The sequence below is a fragment of the Mercenaria mercenaria genome, chromosome 4 (genome assembly GCF_021730395.1).
Source record: "Mercenaria mercenaria strain notata chromosome 4, MADL_Memer_1, whole genome shotgun sequence".
Taxonomy (NCBI): Eukaryota; Metazoa; Mollusca; class Bivalvia; order Venerida; family Veneridae; genus Mercenaria; species Mercenaria mercenaria.
In genome coordinates this window covers 79,778,961-79,796,390 of record NC_069364.1, presented here as the reverse complement: position 1 = coordinate 79,796,390, position 17,430 = coordinate 79,778,961, and the positions used below count along the sequence as shown (strand labels likewise).

General features: G+C 34.7%; 2 protein-coding genes across 2 annotated transcripts in view; one reads left to right on the top strand and one right to left on the bottom strand.

Annotated features, from left to right (window-relative positions):
• Window positions 1–509: 509 nt before the first annotated feature.
• LOC123552264 (uncharacterized) lies at window positions 510–16,918 on the bottom strand. The gene is made up of 4 exons (XM_045341781.2): window positions 16,804–16,918; window positions 6,116–6,897; window positions 4,808–4,952; window positions 510–3,608 (listed from the first exon to the last, which is right to left on the bottom strand). Exons 1-4 carry the CDS (start codon window positions 16,884–16,886, stop codon window positions 3,446–3,448), a joined length of 1,173 nt encoding a protein of 390 aa, XP_045197716.2. The 5' UTR covers window positions 16,887–16,918; the 3' UTR covers window positions 510–3,445.
• The window catches only part of LOC123552265 (suppressor of tumorigenicity 14 protein homolog), a 53,994-nt gene continuing 40,110 nt past the window's right edge, over window positions 3,547–17,430 (top strand). The window contains exon 1 of the mRNA XM_045341783.2: window positions 3,547–3,660. The gene's annotated coding sequence lies outside the window, so the exon portion shown is untranslated. The remainder of the gene's footprint in view (window positions 3,661–17,430) is intronic.

Here is a 17,430-nt window from a genome sequence, read left to right as displayed (position 1 = left end):
AAAATAAGCCCCGCCCCCTGGCGGTTATGTTTTTTTACCAAAACTGAATGGCTTACTAATAGGCAATTTTGGTAGAGGGTCATTTCTACAAAATATTTTTTAATCCAGCTAACAGTTTCTGACAAGAAGTTTTTTAAAGATTTTCCTTTTGGTTGCATTGGCAACCAATGTGCTGCATGGATTTCAATTCTCTGAGAAATTTTAAAAGGGGCCACCCAAGGATCATTCCTGTGAAGTCTGGTGTAAATATGCCAAATGGTTTTGAAGAAGAAGATTTTTTTTAGAAATTGTTGACACACAACGTACGACAGACATCGAGCAGTCAAAAAAGCTCACTTTGAGCCTTTGGCTCAGGTGAGCTAAAAAAACAAACCTCAGAAGTTTTTTCCTTGGTTTGCTGTCTTGTCACTGCAGCAAAATGATGCACATAAACTGTCTGCAAATCTTTTTTGACGCTTCAAATTCTGTGAGGAAAAAAATTAGAACTGTAAACATACGAACAAAACTAATTTAACATTTTTAACCTTTTTTTTTTGTATAAATCATTGTACAGGTGACAGTGTAATTGTAATTTACTAAAGCATATATGGCCAAAAATTAATTCTGGACCAAGCGTGGTTGATCTAAGTAAGAGTAAAACACTAGTACTTAATTAAATTTTGGTACACCTCTAAATCTATCTAGCACTTCTAAACTACTCTGGTAAAACAACACAAGGTAAGTGTTACATGAAAGGCATGCTGTTTTAGAAATGTTTATAACAATCTGATCAAAACTAAAAACCAAAACCTGATGGTAAATCACCTCAGAAAAAGTCAGTACCGTATTGGTATGTCCTCAGAAATAAAAGTACAACACTGTACAAACAGTATGTAAAATGACTATTTCGATAATTAGATAAACTTGGCATTTAAAGGTGTGGCTACACTGTCTGCAGTTTGGACCAGCAATAGCTTGACATATTATTTTGTTTCCCAAAGCGGCAATAAATCTATGATAGATATAGTACCAACTGAAAAAATCATGGCAGTTTTTGGTCTTGTATTTCAAGCATACTCTTTAATAATAACAAATATCAAAATCTGAGGCCAAATTATGTAAACATGTTATTATTCACTTTTACAGAAGTAGTTAAAACATGCCTTATCATGATTTTATACAGTTTTAGACAAAATGTCTTATTATATATATAATATAAATTACACAAACTTTTTGGCATTATGTAAAAATAACTGGCATGCACTATATAAAAAGCAGGAATGCATAAAATTATCTTGAACATAATTTTCATGTATCAGTAAAACAAAAACAAAACATTTAACACAAAATACTGTTGGATTAAATAAAATACCTAACGACTAGATTATACATAACACTACATTTTCTTTACATTTGGTTATTACAATACGCAACTTGTATAATGCATATATATGTAAAATAATTCAGTTAATATTATGCAAAGTGAACTTCAGATCTGTATGAATGCAAGCAAGTACAAATAAAATGCCTTTAGTTTCAAGGTGGACAGACATATTTGAGCAACATTTTTTGGTGACTGTATATTCTGCTAGAGACTTATTTATGGCTATAGGAGAGATCGTGTTTGTATACAAATCCGTTGTATTTTCTATTTTTAGAACTGATAAGACATTGATCGGATGGGCAGATGCCAAACGTCCATGTTTTTAGTAAACAGTGATGTTTTTCTAACGGCTTAAACTTTCCTAAAACACAAAATATATCAATAATTCTTTGATCAATGGAAAGGTTATAAAACAAGCAATTTATTCATTACTTTTAATTATTATTTAGAAATAAAATGAATTAATTATGAACGATTAACTTACACTGTTTTTCTGAAAAAATTTAACATCACTTCGCCGCTATTAAACTTACCGGTATATGACATTTAAAATGGTTATTCATTTTAAAAAGATATTTGAATACAAAAATATGAAAATGGTAAGTATTTCAAAACATTTTAAATTTTGAAAATCCATAAATGAGCGAAAAAGTTATTAAAAATTAAAAATTCCGCTCCCATACACAAACCAGGTAAAAACATTTGTTTTGCCCACCATCAGATAAACAGATGTTAATGTGTGACGTCATGGCGATCTCTCCTATACATCATTTTATGGAATTTTACAATTACACCCCCATTACCTCCCCTCCCCCCTCCCTTTAATATGAAAATATACTTTCTTTTCTAACATCTGCATTTCATAAATATTGAGACATTTCAACAATCTGAACCTTAAGCCAAAATTGTAAATGCCATGTAGCTGCCATTATTTCCAATCTGCATTAGCAAGATAGACAAAGGGAGGTAATAACAATATTACAACCTTGCACTTTTTAAAGAGTTTCAGCTTAATAGTATTAGAACCGTAAGAGCAAAACTTTTTACAAATATAATATGATAGTTCTTATATTCATATCAATTCTCAAGTATGTTTATCAAATTTATACTTATGCTTAAATAAAAAAAACACTCTGTCTTGGTTGAAAAACCAGGACAGGAAAGTCAAATCTTAAAAATACCTCCAATGAAAATCCTACCTGTATTAAGCACTCAGTAAACACAATTATTAGTTGTTGAGGTTTGGAACAAATTCATTACTTGACCAAAATCTGATTAACCACCTTTAAGTTGCCATCTGTTTCATTTGAACAACATGAAACAATGGACTGAACTTTCCAGATTATCTTAAATTTAACAAAATATGGAATTCTAAAACATAAAAGGAAATTTTGCAAATGAAACAACAGCTACTTATTTGCACTAATTTATTTCCTTTTAATCAAGTTTGTAAAACATGATTTAACAATATTTATCTGTATTTCAAAGAAAACAAGTTGTTTTTTTTAAATTTCTGGTTGTTTTTCTTTGTTCAAGTCGCAGAAAAAGGTTGAAAAAAAAAGCAAAACACTTTCAGCATTAACAAAACTATTATGAAGAGCTTAAAAATTCTTAATGTATCACAGCTGAACTTAAAGGTCCAATACTAAGGAAAGTGAACATTTTAATTTCTTTTAAAAAGCACAGAAACTATTTCATTTTATTGGAAAATGAAAGTTGGTATGTAGAAATTCGAAATAAATTGCAGTACATGTACAATTATTTTTCTATGAAGTATGAAGAAAGTTAAAAAGACCTGGGGGGTCATTCTGTCGATTCATTGAAATTTCAACATAATACACATACACTCCTTTGAGTTCCAAAGACCTTCTGTAAATTTTGACCTGCCAATCTTCATTATTTAGTGTCTTGCCAAAGTCTATGCACTGGCTATGAAAAAAATTGCCAACTCACTTTCCCTTAGTAATGGACCTTTAAAAAGCACAAATTTGAATGAGTATAACTGAATGTATCACAGTTTAACTAAGATAAAATGTAAAATGCCATCAGTGAATGTACAAATAGTATCTCTCGAAAGTATATTTATGCTAATACAAGAGATTTATTGTATTTTTTCAGGTTGTCGTATGATGATCTGAGAAGGTCTTCTCTGTAGTCCAACATATCCTGGTAATCAGAAACTGATCGGATAAGCTGCGTATTCTTGTGTGCTTCATAGTGGAATTCTGGGCCCGTCGATTCATACCTGTTGAAAAGGAATATTGTATTAGACTAGTCAAATCTTTTCACAAAAACTGGTAAATATGGCAAGTAAACATTAAAACTAAGTGCTTTAAACAGAAATGGCAGGGATATAAACTAGCTATTTTCATTTAGGGGCTCAGCCTGTCAAAAAAAAAAGTTTAACATTAGGTACATGTATATGGGCATTTTCTCCAACAATTTACGGGGCCCAGCCCAAATTCTAGGGGCAATTGGGTGCTGGGCCCCTGCTAATTTATATCCCTGAATGGGTATTACTGTAGGATAAAAGGTTAAGTTAAGACTTCTTACATGTACATCTTTGCATTATTTTTATCAAATATAGTAAAACCTGTGTGTAAGGATTCTTTTGAACAGAGGTCACCTGGCTATAAATACCATTAGGTTCATTTCAAATTTAAATATTTAACCTACAAGTCTGACTATATACTTGCACCATCAAAAACATAAAATTCCATGATTAATGTTTTTATGTTAGGGGGCTGTTATAATTTTTTTATGATATATATATATAGTGACACATTATTGACCAGCCAGATATTCTACTAATTTTCATTTTTACACTGGAGATTGATAAAAGACATTATCAACTGCAAAACTTACAAGCACACCAATACCGGTAACTTGTGTTTTAATGTTGTTTAGTATATTCAGTCAAAATTTAGAGCATTGCAATTTTAACCTTCACATTCATAAGACACATCTAAAATCTAAGTTTGTCATTCAAAACATACATGTCATGGAGTTACATAATTGATTTTTGCAGACTCTTAAAAGTTACCAATTTATATGACGACCAATTGGCACATGCGGTTTATTAAAACTGCATAACAAATAATGGCTGTGCCAGTAGAGTAGAAATACATCAATTCAGCAACAGAAGGCGGTTTATCTAAGGTTTATTTACAAACATGTTTTAAAATCTCAACCTCCAATTCTAGAATACAATAGCGTATTTAATGAACCTTGTTTTTGCAATCATATAATGCAATTGCATATAAAGACAGTTAACTCTGAAGACTTAAAAAGTAAGAACAAGATGCAAATAGCATACGTGAATGCTGCCCGATTTCCTCCCATTAGGATACAAGATAAATTATCAAAATCTAACATTTACATATCTATTTATAATGTCAGGGAAACAATTAGAAATTAGTTATGAGAGCTGAACATTAAAATTACCATTTAGGTTTTGGTCCCCTTATTCTTTCGAGTTCTTCTAGACGTTTCAGTTCCAGTAGTTTTGCCTCTTCCAGTTTTAGTCTTTCCATTCTCAGTTTACCAAGAATCAGTTCATGTGGTGTAGCAAACTGAACACTGGACTTTCCTGAAAAAACAAATAGTCTTTTTAGAAACCTCAAATACTAATTGTGACTAATACCAGATTTACTTATGATGGCTTTAGCCTAATTTACTTCTTGTGGTTTTTATCTTACAGTGGATTTTTTAAAAGTAATTTACCTATGGTAACTTAACTTACTTACCTAATTTGATTATAAGAGAAAAGGTTACAAGAGTGGACACAAACAACTAATTTGATTATGACATCTTTTACCAAATTCGCTTGTGGGCTTTTTACCTAAATTACTTAATATGGTGTTTTTTTTACCTAATTTACATACTGTGGATTTTACGTAATTAACTTATGGTGGTATTTACCTTATTAATTTACAATTAATTTTACCAAATTTACCTCTGTTGAGTTTTACCTAATTTACTTATGATCACTTACAATTATTGTACTTATGTTTTTTTACCTAATTTATACCTTATTTAAGTATGGCAGCTTTTACCTAATTTACTGATGGTAACTTTTACCTGCTAAATTTAAATAAAGTGACTTTTACTTAATGGGACATAACGTAACTTTTACTTAATTTACTATACAGAGTGACTTTTACCTTATAATATTTATTTATGGTGGTTTTTACCTAATTTACTTATGATGACTTTCACCCAATTTACTGAAGGTGACTTTTACCTATTAAATTAACTTTTACCCAATTTACTAAATAAAAAATTAGTAAACTGATACGTATTGTTCCTTGCAGTTTTATGAGGAAAATTTGACAAATTTATTTGTTTACAATGAAAATTCCTTATGGTATTTTTTTTTAAATACATTTTTTTAAAAATCTTTTCAAATAAAACAATCATTCTGAAAAGTTTATATAAATGAAGTTTTTAAAAGCAAATTATTGCAAGTTGCAATAGATATGATATGGGATCTGGCAATTTTTTAAAACATGTTAAAATTGTAATATTTGAAACAGCTTTTACAATCGAGGCCTGTGCCCAGGCTGGTTTAAAATGCAAAAAGATATTGCCTGACAGCTGGCAGAGGCAGATAACTGGGGAGTGTCCTGACCCAAACTGTCTGTGAAGCAAATTGCACTTTAAGCATATGACACATAAGGAACTATCAAATTTACATAGACTATCACATAAAAAAACTGGAGTACTTTTTAGTAAAACAATGAAGATATTTACCTATAGTTGGGGCCTCTTTAGTCATTAGATACAGTTTGTCTAAATCTTGTTTCTCATTAAAAGATCTATCTACAGTCCTAAACTGGTGTGACCTTCCTAGTCTAGATGCTGATTTAGACCTTCCAAGTCTAGATGCCGATTTAGACCTTCCAGTTCTCAAAGAAGGAGGTGCTGTACGATTCAGAGGTTCTGAGGCTGGGTAGTCAAGGGCACACAACTCATAAGAGGAACCGAGTGTTACTGGGAAGAAGTCTAAAGCCACACTGTCTTTATCAGCATAGTTTTTCTTGCACTTATCTCCATATCTGTATGTTTTACCTATGCTCTGCAGTGTAGGGGCCTCACATGTTGTGTCTAAATGGTTTGGATTAACAAACCACTGAGCATCCCGCGGTGATGTTGGCTTCCCAGACAAATCATCTATTTCACCAACATGCTTCTCGTACAAATCTAACAAGTTATCTTCATCCAGATCTCTCCTTAAACTTTCAGTCATTTTTACCGGTTTTGTGAAAGTTGATGCCTCTATTTCTTCTCTTAGCTCTTGCCTTATTTCATCTTCTATTTGTCTGTCCTCATCCTTAAATGTGACTCCTTTGCTGAGAGTGTTGTCTACTTTATCACTGAGGTATTCCAAATTATTGGCAAGATCTGTCAGACTTCTGGCATATTTCTTTTCATGTTTCCGCTCTCTGTAATTATCAGGGTTGTAAATGGAATGCTGACTTAGTCTTGAAGTGGTTAGTGTTAACTGTGAATTTGTAGGATATTCAGATCTTTCCCTGCAATTTAAAAGCACAAGTTTCATTGATAATGTTCCTCTACAATGAATTAAAGATAAAAATTAAGAATAAGCCAGTATCAGAGAACTGGTATTTAATTCAACTGTACCTTTCACTGGACAGATGTGAAAAGACCCATACAGAACACAAAAGAGATATTCTCTATGAAACTCATATCTGAGGAATGGGCAAATAATAATACTGATAATTTAGTACCAAAGTGGGGAAACAAATTCAAATGGGCCTAAAAAGCGACAACGTTAACATCTAAGGATGTTCTGGCTTCTACTCTACATGAACTACATGAAATCAGAACAATTTTGACACTTCATACCATTGTCTCAATTTGTGGGAACAATACCATGTTATTCTACCTGCTTGGCCAGTAGATCTACCAGCAAGACATTCAAGCCAACTGGGACTCTTGATTACCAGACCAGCACTAATATTCTAGTTCTGGCTACAATACCTTAACTTCAAAGTTATTCTTATTATTTTTGGATGTCTATTAAAGTATGGGACAAACCATTTATTAACCAGTGTCAAATCACAATACATGTGCACCAACTCTTGTGAGAAACTGATGCTGATTATATTCCATGCCTACACGTAAATCTTCAAAGTTATGAAGGAGTGAAATATTTTTGAAGACACAGAAGAAGCTACTGCACACCACCTCAAAAAGCAAGCCAATAATTGTATGTTACGAGTTCTGCACTTGCCACGTAATTCACTTGTATAACTTTTAATGAACACTAGATGCAGCAAATCAAGTGTATTGTAAACTAAATCAGGTTCCAGAAAAGTCACAAATTAGCTAAATAGCTAAATCTAGCTATATATATCTAGAAATAGCTATAAAACCAGAAACTGTTGTTAAATATATGTCAATATCAGATATAAAACAGTTATTATCCCATCCAAGTTGTTTATGAGACAAAAGAAAATTACAAATAATGGAGATTAATGCAAATGTAAGCTTTATTTAATGTCACATATATTCCAACATACAACACAAGCTATTCATGAAGCTCTTGTGTGACAAACTAGGTATCCAGTAACAGATACATATACCTGTGCTTATCTCCTGGTACAACCCTTTCAATTCCGAGTGCAAAGCAAGGGAGCTACTGGTACCATTTTTCATGTCTTTGGTATGAAGAGGCAGAGGATCAAACCCCAGACCTTCCGCACTCAAAGTGAACACACTACCATGCACTAGGCTAATGATGCAGTTTTAGTAAATGTTGCAAATTTCTGTGATAAGTCATTACTTAATTAGTCTTATGCAATGATGATTCTCACAAGTGACTAACTCTTCAATGATTTATTGCAAAATATTACTGCATTTATTGAAATGTGGCTGAAAAGATAATGGTTTTGTGTTATTGTCTTTCATCTGACATTTTATGAATGCATTACCAACTTTTAGTAACATCTCTAAACCGATAAAGCGGGGCTGTTCTACCTATCATAAAAATCAATAAAACCAATAATCCAATATCATCGCTACCGGACGGATTCGTTGATTTCCGTACTAATTGTTGTTGTTGTAGTAAGACGGGGGCAAAAATCGATAATTAACAGCTTTGGTCATTATCTGATGCATTTACAGGCGGGCGGTTTTCTATATGATATACCTGAATGAAGTTTTAATAATTATTAAAGTGAACTGGTTATCAATGTTCAGGCCCCTGTGACCTTGAACTTTAACGGAGTGACCCCAAAAACAATAGAGGTCATTTACTCTGCATGACCAATCATCCTATGAAGTTTCAACATTCTGGGTCGAGAGGTTCTCAAGTTATTGATTGGAAATGGTTTTCCATGTTCAGGCCCCTGTGGCCTTGAACTTTAACAGAGTGACCCTAAAATCGTTATGGGTCATCTACTCTGCATGACCAATCATCCAATGAAGTTTCATCATTCTGGGTCAAGTGGTTCTCAAGTTACTGACCGGAAATGGTTTTCAATGTTCGGGCCCCTGTGACCTTGACCTTTCAAAGAGTGACCCCAAAATCGATAGGGGTTATCTACTCTGCATGATCAATCATCCTATTAAGTTTCAACATTCTGGGTCAAGTGGTTCTCAAGTTACTGACCGGAAATGGTTTTCAATGTTCAGGCCCCTGTGACCTTGACCTTTGACGGAGTGACCCCAAAATCAAAAGGGGTCATCTACTCTTCATGGTCAATCATCCTATGAAGTTTCAACATTTGGGGTCAAGTGGTTCTCTAGTTATTGATCGGAAATGGTTTTCAATGTTCAGGCCCTGTGACCTTGACCTTTGACGGAGTGACCCCAAAATCAATAGGGGTCATCTACTCTTCATGATCAATCATCCTATGAAGTTTCAACATTCTGGGTCAAGTGATTCTCTAGTTATTGATCGGAAATGGTTTTCAATGTTCAGGCCCCTGTGACCTTGACCTTTGACGGAGTGACCCCAAAAACAATAGGGGTCATCTTCTCTTCATGACCAATCATCCTATGAAGTTTCAACATTCTGGGTCAAGTGGTTCTCTAGTTATTGATCGGAAATGGTTTTCAATGTTCAGGCCCCTGTGACCTTGACCTTTGACGGAGTGACCCCAAAAACAATAGGGGTCATCTACTCCAGCAGCCCTACAACCCTATGAAGTTTGAAGGTTCTAGGTCAAATGGTTCTCCAGTTATTGCTCGGAAATGAAGTGTGACGTACGTACGGACGGACGGACAGGGCAAAAACAATATGTCTCCTGGGGGAGACATAATAACAATAACTTAATCAATATCTCAATTTAAGAATAGCAGACTTACTAAATTATAATTTTAGAATGAATAAGTTTTTTTGTGAAATTTGGGCCAAGATCTTTACTCAGTAAATATTTACGGAACAACTCTATTAACGACGTGAATTCTAAATTTGTACTGTCATACGATTCATGAAATAAGTGTAAAAATCGTAAAAACAAAGTTCCTGAAAGAAAGGGAAAAGACTATATAAAGACAGAAGAAAGTGAAATAAATATATTAAAACGCAAAAGCCATAAAACCATAAAAATACCAATCACTTGTAGTAAGTGGGGTAACATATTTTTTTATGACCCGGCTTGAAACAACACTGAACGGATACTGTTTACCCCTAGGCAATATTGTAATACACAATAAAAGTCAAAGGGTAATTTTAAGATATTTGTTACAATTAAATTATTTTATGCTTGATGTGATTGTGTGCAATCTTGGGACTAAAACAAATAATAGATATCGCAATTTTTTAAACGAATGATTTAAGAATGTACCAAAAACATGCATTAATTTAAGAATACAGAATAATATATACAAAGTACATTCGGAAAGAAGCAGAATTATCAGTCCATCAAGGCTATCTTTCAAATTAAAGTTTGGTCATGAATAATAGAAAATGATTTTTTTTGTTTCAAAATTATTTAAAAAATCCCATATGAAGAAAAAAAGATGACCGCATTGGAGATCAGACCCTGACCGCCGCGGCAATAAAAAAGTCACCAGCGGCAAAAAATAATATAGGTAATATAGGTATCTGGAAATTAATTATCGCTATATTTCTTAAGAATGCTTTGAAACTCAATTACTGACAGACTATATTTTACGGAAACACATGAGAATTAGTTGCTTTAAGTATCTTTTTTTGCGATGAAAATTAAAAGCATTTGTATATTTTATAAATGCGAATTGAACACTTAATCCTCCATAGCGTTATTTTAAACGACAGCAAATCTAGGTTTCGGCGTTTCTGAGTTCAACAATTAATTTGTTTTAATTTGTCTTATTACAATCTCAGTTTTTTGCTGTTGTTTTTTTTTGTCAATGTGAAGTTGCCTACAATTCATAGGCTTTGAGATATAACAACTTGAACCGACAAAGTCAGGCTAGCAGAAGACAATATTTACCGTAACAACTTCCGAGTACTTACGGATAACGGCGGAAAAAGCCGGATTTTTAAAGAAATGTTCACTGTACACACTAAAATGCAAATAGGACCAAACAAACCATTATCAAATTTAAAACAAATTACACATAACGAAAATTGAATAATTTTTCTACATCTTTATGGGTATCGAATGTTTGATTATTTGCGGAAAATATCTCATTTTATCTGTTATATTTGAAAATTCAAATTTTTTAACCCGTTTTCTACAGAGTCTATATGAACTGAGGTGGGTCTTTCTAAAGTAAACAAGAGCTGTCTCCATAGGATGACACATGCCCCCGATGGCACTTTAAATGAATAGTTATGGTCGATGTTCAAGTTTAGGACCTTTGACCTACGGAGCTGGGTCTTGCGCGCGACACGTCGTCTTACTGTGTCACACATTTATGCGTAGTTATTTTAAAATCCATGCATGAATGACAAAGATATGGACCGGACACGCCCATCAATGCACTATCATGAAAAAAGACCTTTAACATCTAAGTGTGACCTTGACCTTTGAGCTACGGACCTGGGTCTTGCGCATGACACGTCGTCTTACTGTGGTACACATTCATGCCAAGTTATTTGAAAATCCATCCATCGATGACAAAGATATGGACCGGACATGCCCATCAATGCACTATCCCTTAATGTCTAAGTGTGACCTTGACCTTTGAGATACGGACCTGGGTCTTGCGCGCGACACGTCGTCTTACTGTGGTACACATTCATGCCAAGTTATTTGAAAATCCATCCATCGATGACAAAGATATGGACCGGACACGCCCATCAATGCACTATCCCTTAATGTCTAAGTGTGACCTTGACCTTTGAGGTACGGACCTGGGTCTTGCGCGCGACACGTCGTCTTACTGTGGTACACATTCATGCCAAGTTATTTGAAAATCCATCCATCGATGACAAAGATATGGACCGGACACACCCATCAATGCAATAACCTTTAATGTCTAAGTGTGACCTTGACCTTTGAGCTACGGACCTGGGTCTTGCGCGCGACACGTCGTCTTACTGTGGTACACATTCATGCCAAGTTATTTGAAAATCCATCCATCGATGACAAAGATATGGACCGGACACGAAAAATGCGGACAGACCGACAGACCGACAGACAGACGGTTCAAAAACTATATGCCTCCCTTCGGGGGCATAAAAAGGACCAACCAAATATTAAAATATTTTTTAAAATAAATATTCATAATATCCGGAATAAATTAAACTTTAATTTGTGGGGTATCGAATTTTTGATTTCCAAATAGAACTTTTTCTATTTAAGTTTAAGTGATTTTTTCCTTCTTTGTTTATATAGGCAAATTTATCGATTTTCCGATAGATCGATGTTACTAAAAGTTGGTAATTTTTACAGACAACTCTGGTGAAGGTCAAAAGAAAAAATTCTACTCTTTTATTAAGCACAACAAAACTGAAAACTTTGGTATAGCTCCACTTAGTAGCAATGGTCAGATACATCCAGACCCAGTCACCAAGGCCAACATACTCAACAGTCAGTTTGAATCTGTTTTTTCCCATCCACAACCACTCAGCCTTAAGCAACTATCGAAAAGTGCAGCCTCCACTCCTACCCACCCGCCTATGTCTCCAATAAGTATGTGTCGAAGGTGTAGACAAACTACTTCTAGGTTTAAACCGGCATAAGGCATCAGGGCCAGATGAAATCTCACCCAGGTTACTCAAAGAACTACATAATGAAATTGCCCCTCTTCTAACAGTCATCTTCCAGCGGTCACTTGAAACTGGCATTATTCCGAACGACTGGAAACATGCGGTCATAGCACCAGTTTTCAAACAAGAGCACCGCCTTGCGGGTGCTGACGCTCATCTGATTTTTTTTTGTGTAATAGAAATATTGTCCTACCCATGATTTTCTAAGTCTAAAAAGGGCCATCATTCTTGCAAAAAGCAGGATAGAGTTATGTTTCTTGATGTACAGTGTCCACTTATGATGGTGAAAAACTGTTGCAAGTTTTAAAGCAATAGCTTTGATAGTTTATGAGAAAAGTTGACTTAAACATAATACTCAACCAAGAAACTCAACCAAGAAAATGATTTTCTAAGTCCAAAAGGGGCAATAATTATTGAAAAAAGCAGGATGGAGTTATGTTGCTTGCTGTACAGGGTCAGCTTATGATGGTGAACAAGTGTTGCAAGTTTCAAAGCAATAGCTTTGATAGTTTAAGAGAAAAAGTTGACCTAAACATAAAACTTAACCAAGAAATCTGATATTTTCTAAGTCCAAAAGGGGCCATAAATCTTGCAAAAAGCAGGACGGAGTTATGTTTCTTGCTATACAGGGTCAACTTATGATGGTGAACAAGTGTTGCAAGTTTTAAAGCAATAGCTTTGATAGTTTAGGATAAAAGCTGACCTAAACATAAAACTTAACCAAGAAAACTGATTTTCTAAGTCCAAAAGGGGCAATAAATCTTGCAAAAAGCAGGATGGAGTTATATTTCTTGATGTACAGGGTCTGCTTATGATGGTGAACAAGTATTCCAAGTTTCAAAGCAATAGCTTTGATAGTTTAGGAGAAAAGTTGACCTAAACATAAAACTTAACCAAGAAATCTGATATTTTCTAAGTACAAAAGGGCCATAAATCTTGCAAAAAGCAAGATGGAGTTATGTTTCTTGCTATACAGGGTCAGCTTATGATGGTGAACAAGTATTCCAAGTTTCAAAGCAATAGCTGACCTAAACATAAAACTTAACCAGGCAACGCCGACGCAGACGCCGACGCCGACAACCGCTCAAGTGATGACAATAACTCATCATTTTTTTCAAAAAATCAGATGAGCTAAAAAGGTCAGAAATCTAAACCCAGTAATTATAGGCCCATCTCCCTGACTTGTATAGCATCCAAATTATTAGAGCATATACTAGTCTCCAACATAATGTCATACTTCGACAAGAACAACGTCCTTAGCCCACAACAACATGGTTTCAGGTCAAAACATTGTTGTGAGACCCAACTCATAGGTTTTACCCAAGAAATAGCAGATAATCTTGAAAAAGGTCAACAAACTGATGTAATTATTATGGATTTTAGTAAAGCCTTCGACAAAGTAGATCATCATAAACTGATTCACAAACTCATATACCTAGGTATTAATAATAAGGTCACCGCATGGGTTAAGTCATTTCTCAGTAACAGATCTCAGCAAGTCCTTGTTGAGGGTAAAGTCTCTGAAAGGTTACCTGTCCTATCAGGGGTCCCCCAAGGCTCAGTCCTTGGCCCCTGCCTATTTCTCGCCTACATAAATGACTTGCCCAATAGTATCAAAAGTCGAGCCCGTCTCTTTGCTGATGACACCATTGTCTACCTTACCATCAAATCTAAATCCTCTGCAGAAAGCTTACAGCAAGACCTCTACTGTTTAGAACAAGAGCTGTCAGATGACAGCGCGCTCGACTGTTCGAAGAATTGATTGAAGAATGGGGTCAAAATATTTCCATAGATTTTCAGACTAAACAAAAAAATGGATTAAACAAAAAATGTTCCTTTATTTGTGGATTTCGATTAGTCCTGCACTAAATGGCAATGTGTGACCATGATGGCAAATATGTTAAGTTATATGTTAGGCAAAACATGGATTTATATGAAAAATTAACTAATTTCCAAGTCCAAAAAGGGCCATAATTCAGTCAAAATAGTTGACAGAGTTATGTACTCTTGCCTACAGATGGAAATCATGTAGATAAACTAGTGTTAAAAGTTTCAAAGCCACAGTTCAAATAGTTTTGACAAAATGCTGACTTGTAAAAAAAACTGAACAAATTTGAAAGTCCAAAAAGGGCCATAATTCAGTCAAAATAGTTGTCAGAGTTATGTACTCTTGCCTAGAGATGGAAATCATAATGATAAACAAGTGTTTAAAGTTTAAAAGACGTATGTCAAATAGTCTTGACAAAACATGGACATATACAAAACAGAACCAGTTTCCAAGTTCAAAAAGGGCCATAATTCTGCCAAAAAAGACGAGAGAGTTACGTACTCTTGCCTATTGATAGAGACTATTATACTGAAATAGATATAAAAGTTTCAAAGCCATATGTCAAACACTTTACACAAAATATAAACTGGTACGAAAAACTTAACCAAGATTTCTAAGTCAAAAGGGGCCATAATTCAGTCAAAATGCTTGATGGAGTTATGTACTCTTGCCTACAACTGGATATTGTGATGGTAAACAAGTGTTGAAAGTTTCAAAGCTTTATCTCAAAAGACTTTGTCAAAATGTGGACTGGTACGAAAAACTTAACCAAGATTTCTAAGTCAAAAAGGGGCCATAATTCAACCAAAATGCTTGATGGAGTTATGTACTCTTGCCTACAACTGGACATGGTGATGGTAAACAAGTGTTGAAAGTTTCAAAGCTTTATCTCAAATGACTTTGTCAAAATATGAACTGGTACGAAAAACTTAACCAACATTTCTAAGTCAAAAGGGGCCATAATTCAGTCAAAATGCTTGACAGAGTTCTGTACTCTTGCCTTTAACTGGACATGGTGATGGTAAACAAGTGTTGAAAGTTTCAAAGCTTTATCTCAAAAGACTTTGTCAAAATATGAACTGATACGAAAAACTTAACCAAGATTTCTAAGTCAAAAGGGGCCATAATTCAGTCAAAATGCTTGACAGAGTTATGTACTCTTGCCTATAACTGGACATGGTGATGGTAAACAAGTGTTGAAAGTTTCAAAGCTTTATCTCAAAAGACTTTGTCAAAATGTGGACTGGTACGAAAAACTTAACCAGGGTGTGACGCCGACGCCGTGGTGAGTAGGATAGCTCTACTTATTCTTCGAATAGTCGAGCTAAAAATGGGAAAAAGAATGGTCAATGGAATTTAATTTCCGATAAATGTGAAGTTCTTAGAATATATCGTAAAAGAAATCCTGTTATATATCCTTACACCCTACATAATGTCCAACTTCAGTCCACTGACCATGCAAAATATCTTGGTGTTACCCTAAATAATAACTTGACCTGGTCAAATCACATAAATAACATAACATCCAAGGCCAGTAATACCCTTCGCTTCATCAAAAGGAATGTAAAGACTACCAACAGACAGGTTAAAGAAATGGCCTACAAAACCTATGTCTGCCCCCAGGTCGAGTACTGTTCCACGGTCTGGCACCCCTGGCAAAAATATCTAACTCATAAAGTAGAAAGGGTACAAAGATCTGCAGCCCGCTATGTTTTTAATGACTACCAGTATACCAGTAGCGTCTCAGATATGTTATCTGAACTTAATTGGAAGACCCTAGAACAAAGAAGAAATCATTCCTCCCTGGTTATTTTCTATAAGATAAGAAATGAATTAGTGGCTGTGGACCATCATCATCTCACACAGACACGAAATTTAAATTACTTAATTCCACAGTCCAAAACGTCGTACCATGCAAATTCCTTTTTCCCCAGGACTATCAGACTATGGAACAGTTTACCAATATATATCCAGTCCAGTCCCAATTTGCAGACATTTGTCAGCGGGCTGGACTCGCAGTCTCTCTAAATACTATAATCCGCTGATTTTAAACTGTATACTTTGTGTCTTTTATCTTTTTAATTTTGCACATAACATTTTTACTAAAACACTGTTTCCTGACAGCGCCTGCCAGTCATAATCGCTAGACGATTGTTCGGCAGTAGATAGTTGAAGTTGGTAATGGATTGGGACGCGATAATGACCATTTTGCATTTGAAATATTTGACATATTTGCATTATTGTTATTGGTGTTATAGCTAATTCTAGCTATAGTTAGCTAGATTTAGCTATATAGCTAATATGTGACTTTTCCGGGATCTGTAAATCTCCGTTTTTGTTCTGAAGGATCGCGAATTCACATTATAAATAGGAAATCACTCTGGGTAAGTTTACAAAAGCACTTGATTACATATTTTTTTTAAGAAAATAGTTTACATTTACCAATAAGATGTAGATTTTCCATGCAAAACAAAATCATCGTCTGGATTTTTAGCTGTTGTTCTGAAAAAATGTGTAGCCGACATTTTGTTTGCGGAAATGCGTCGCTGGATACCACGCCTGCGCAGTAGGCTCGACACTTCCAGGTCAAGAGCCATTAAATGATCAAGCCATAGGCCTGAAAGCACTAAATCCTACCAACCGTTTCTGTATAAACCGAAAGTTTTATAGTACACGCGATTAAGAAAAGGTGCCAGCAGAGTAGGTTAAAGAGAGATATATAGAAGACAAAAAAATGTCCATACTGCCCAACATCAGAAACATTTGAAAATTATTCTTGAGTGCCCCAAAGATACGTGTGAAAATACCTTACAAAATGAAGTTTTAAGGTTAGGGCTAGTTACGATCTCTTGTACTTCCGGTGATATTTCATTCATGTTAAAGTGAGGATTACGAACGACAACTCTGCTCGGAGACTGGGCTAGTTATTGTAAATAAACAAACTTTTCTACCCCCCCCCCCCCCAACACACACACACACAAGAAATATAGCAAATATGACAAGATTATCTGTTGTCAAATTTTAATAAAAATACTGGAGTTAACAGTTGGATTTCTGAATTGGAATATA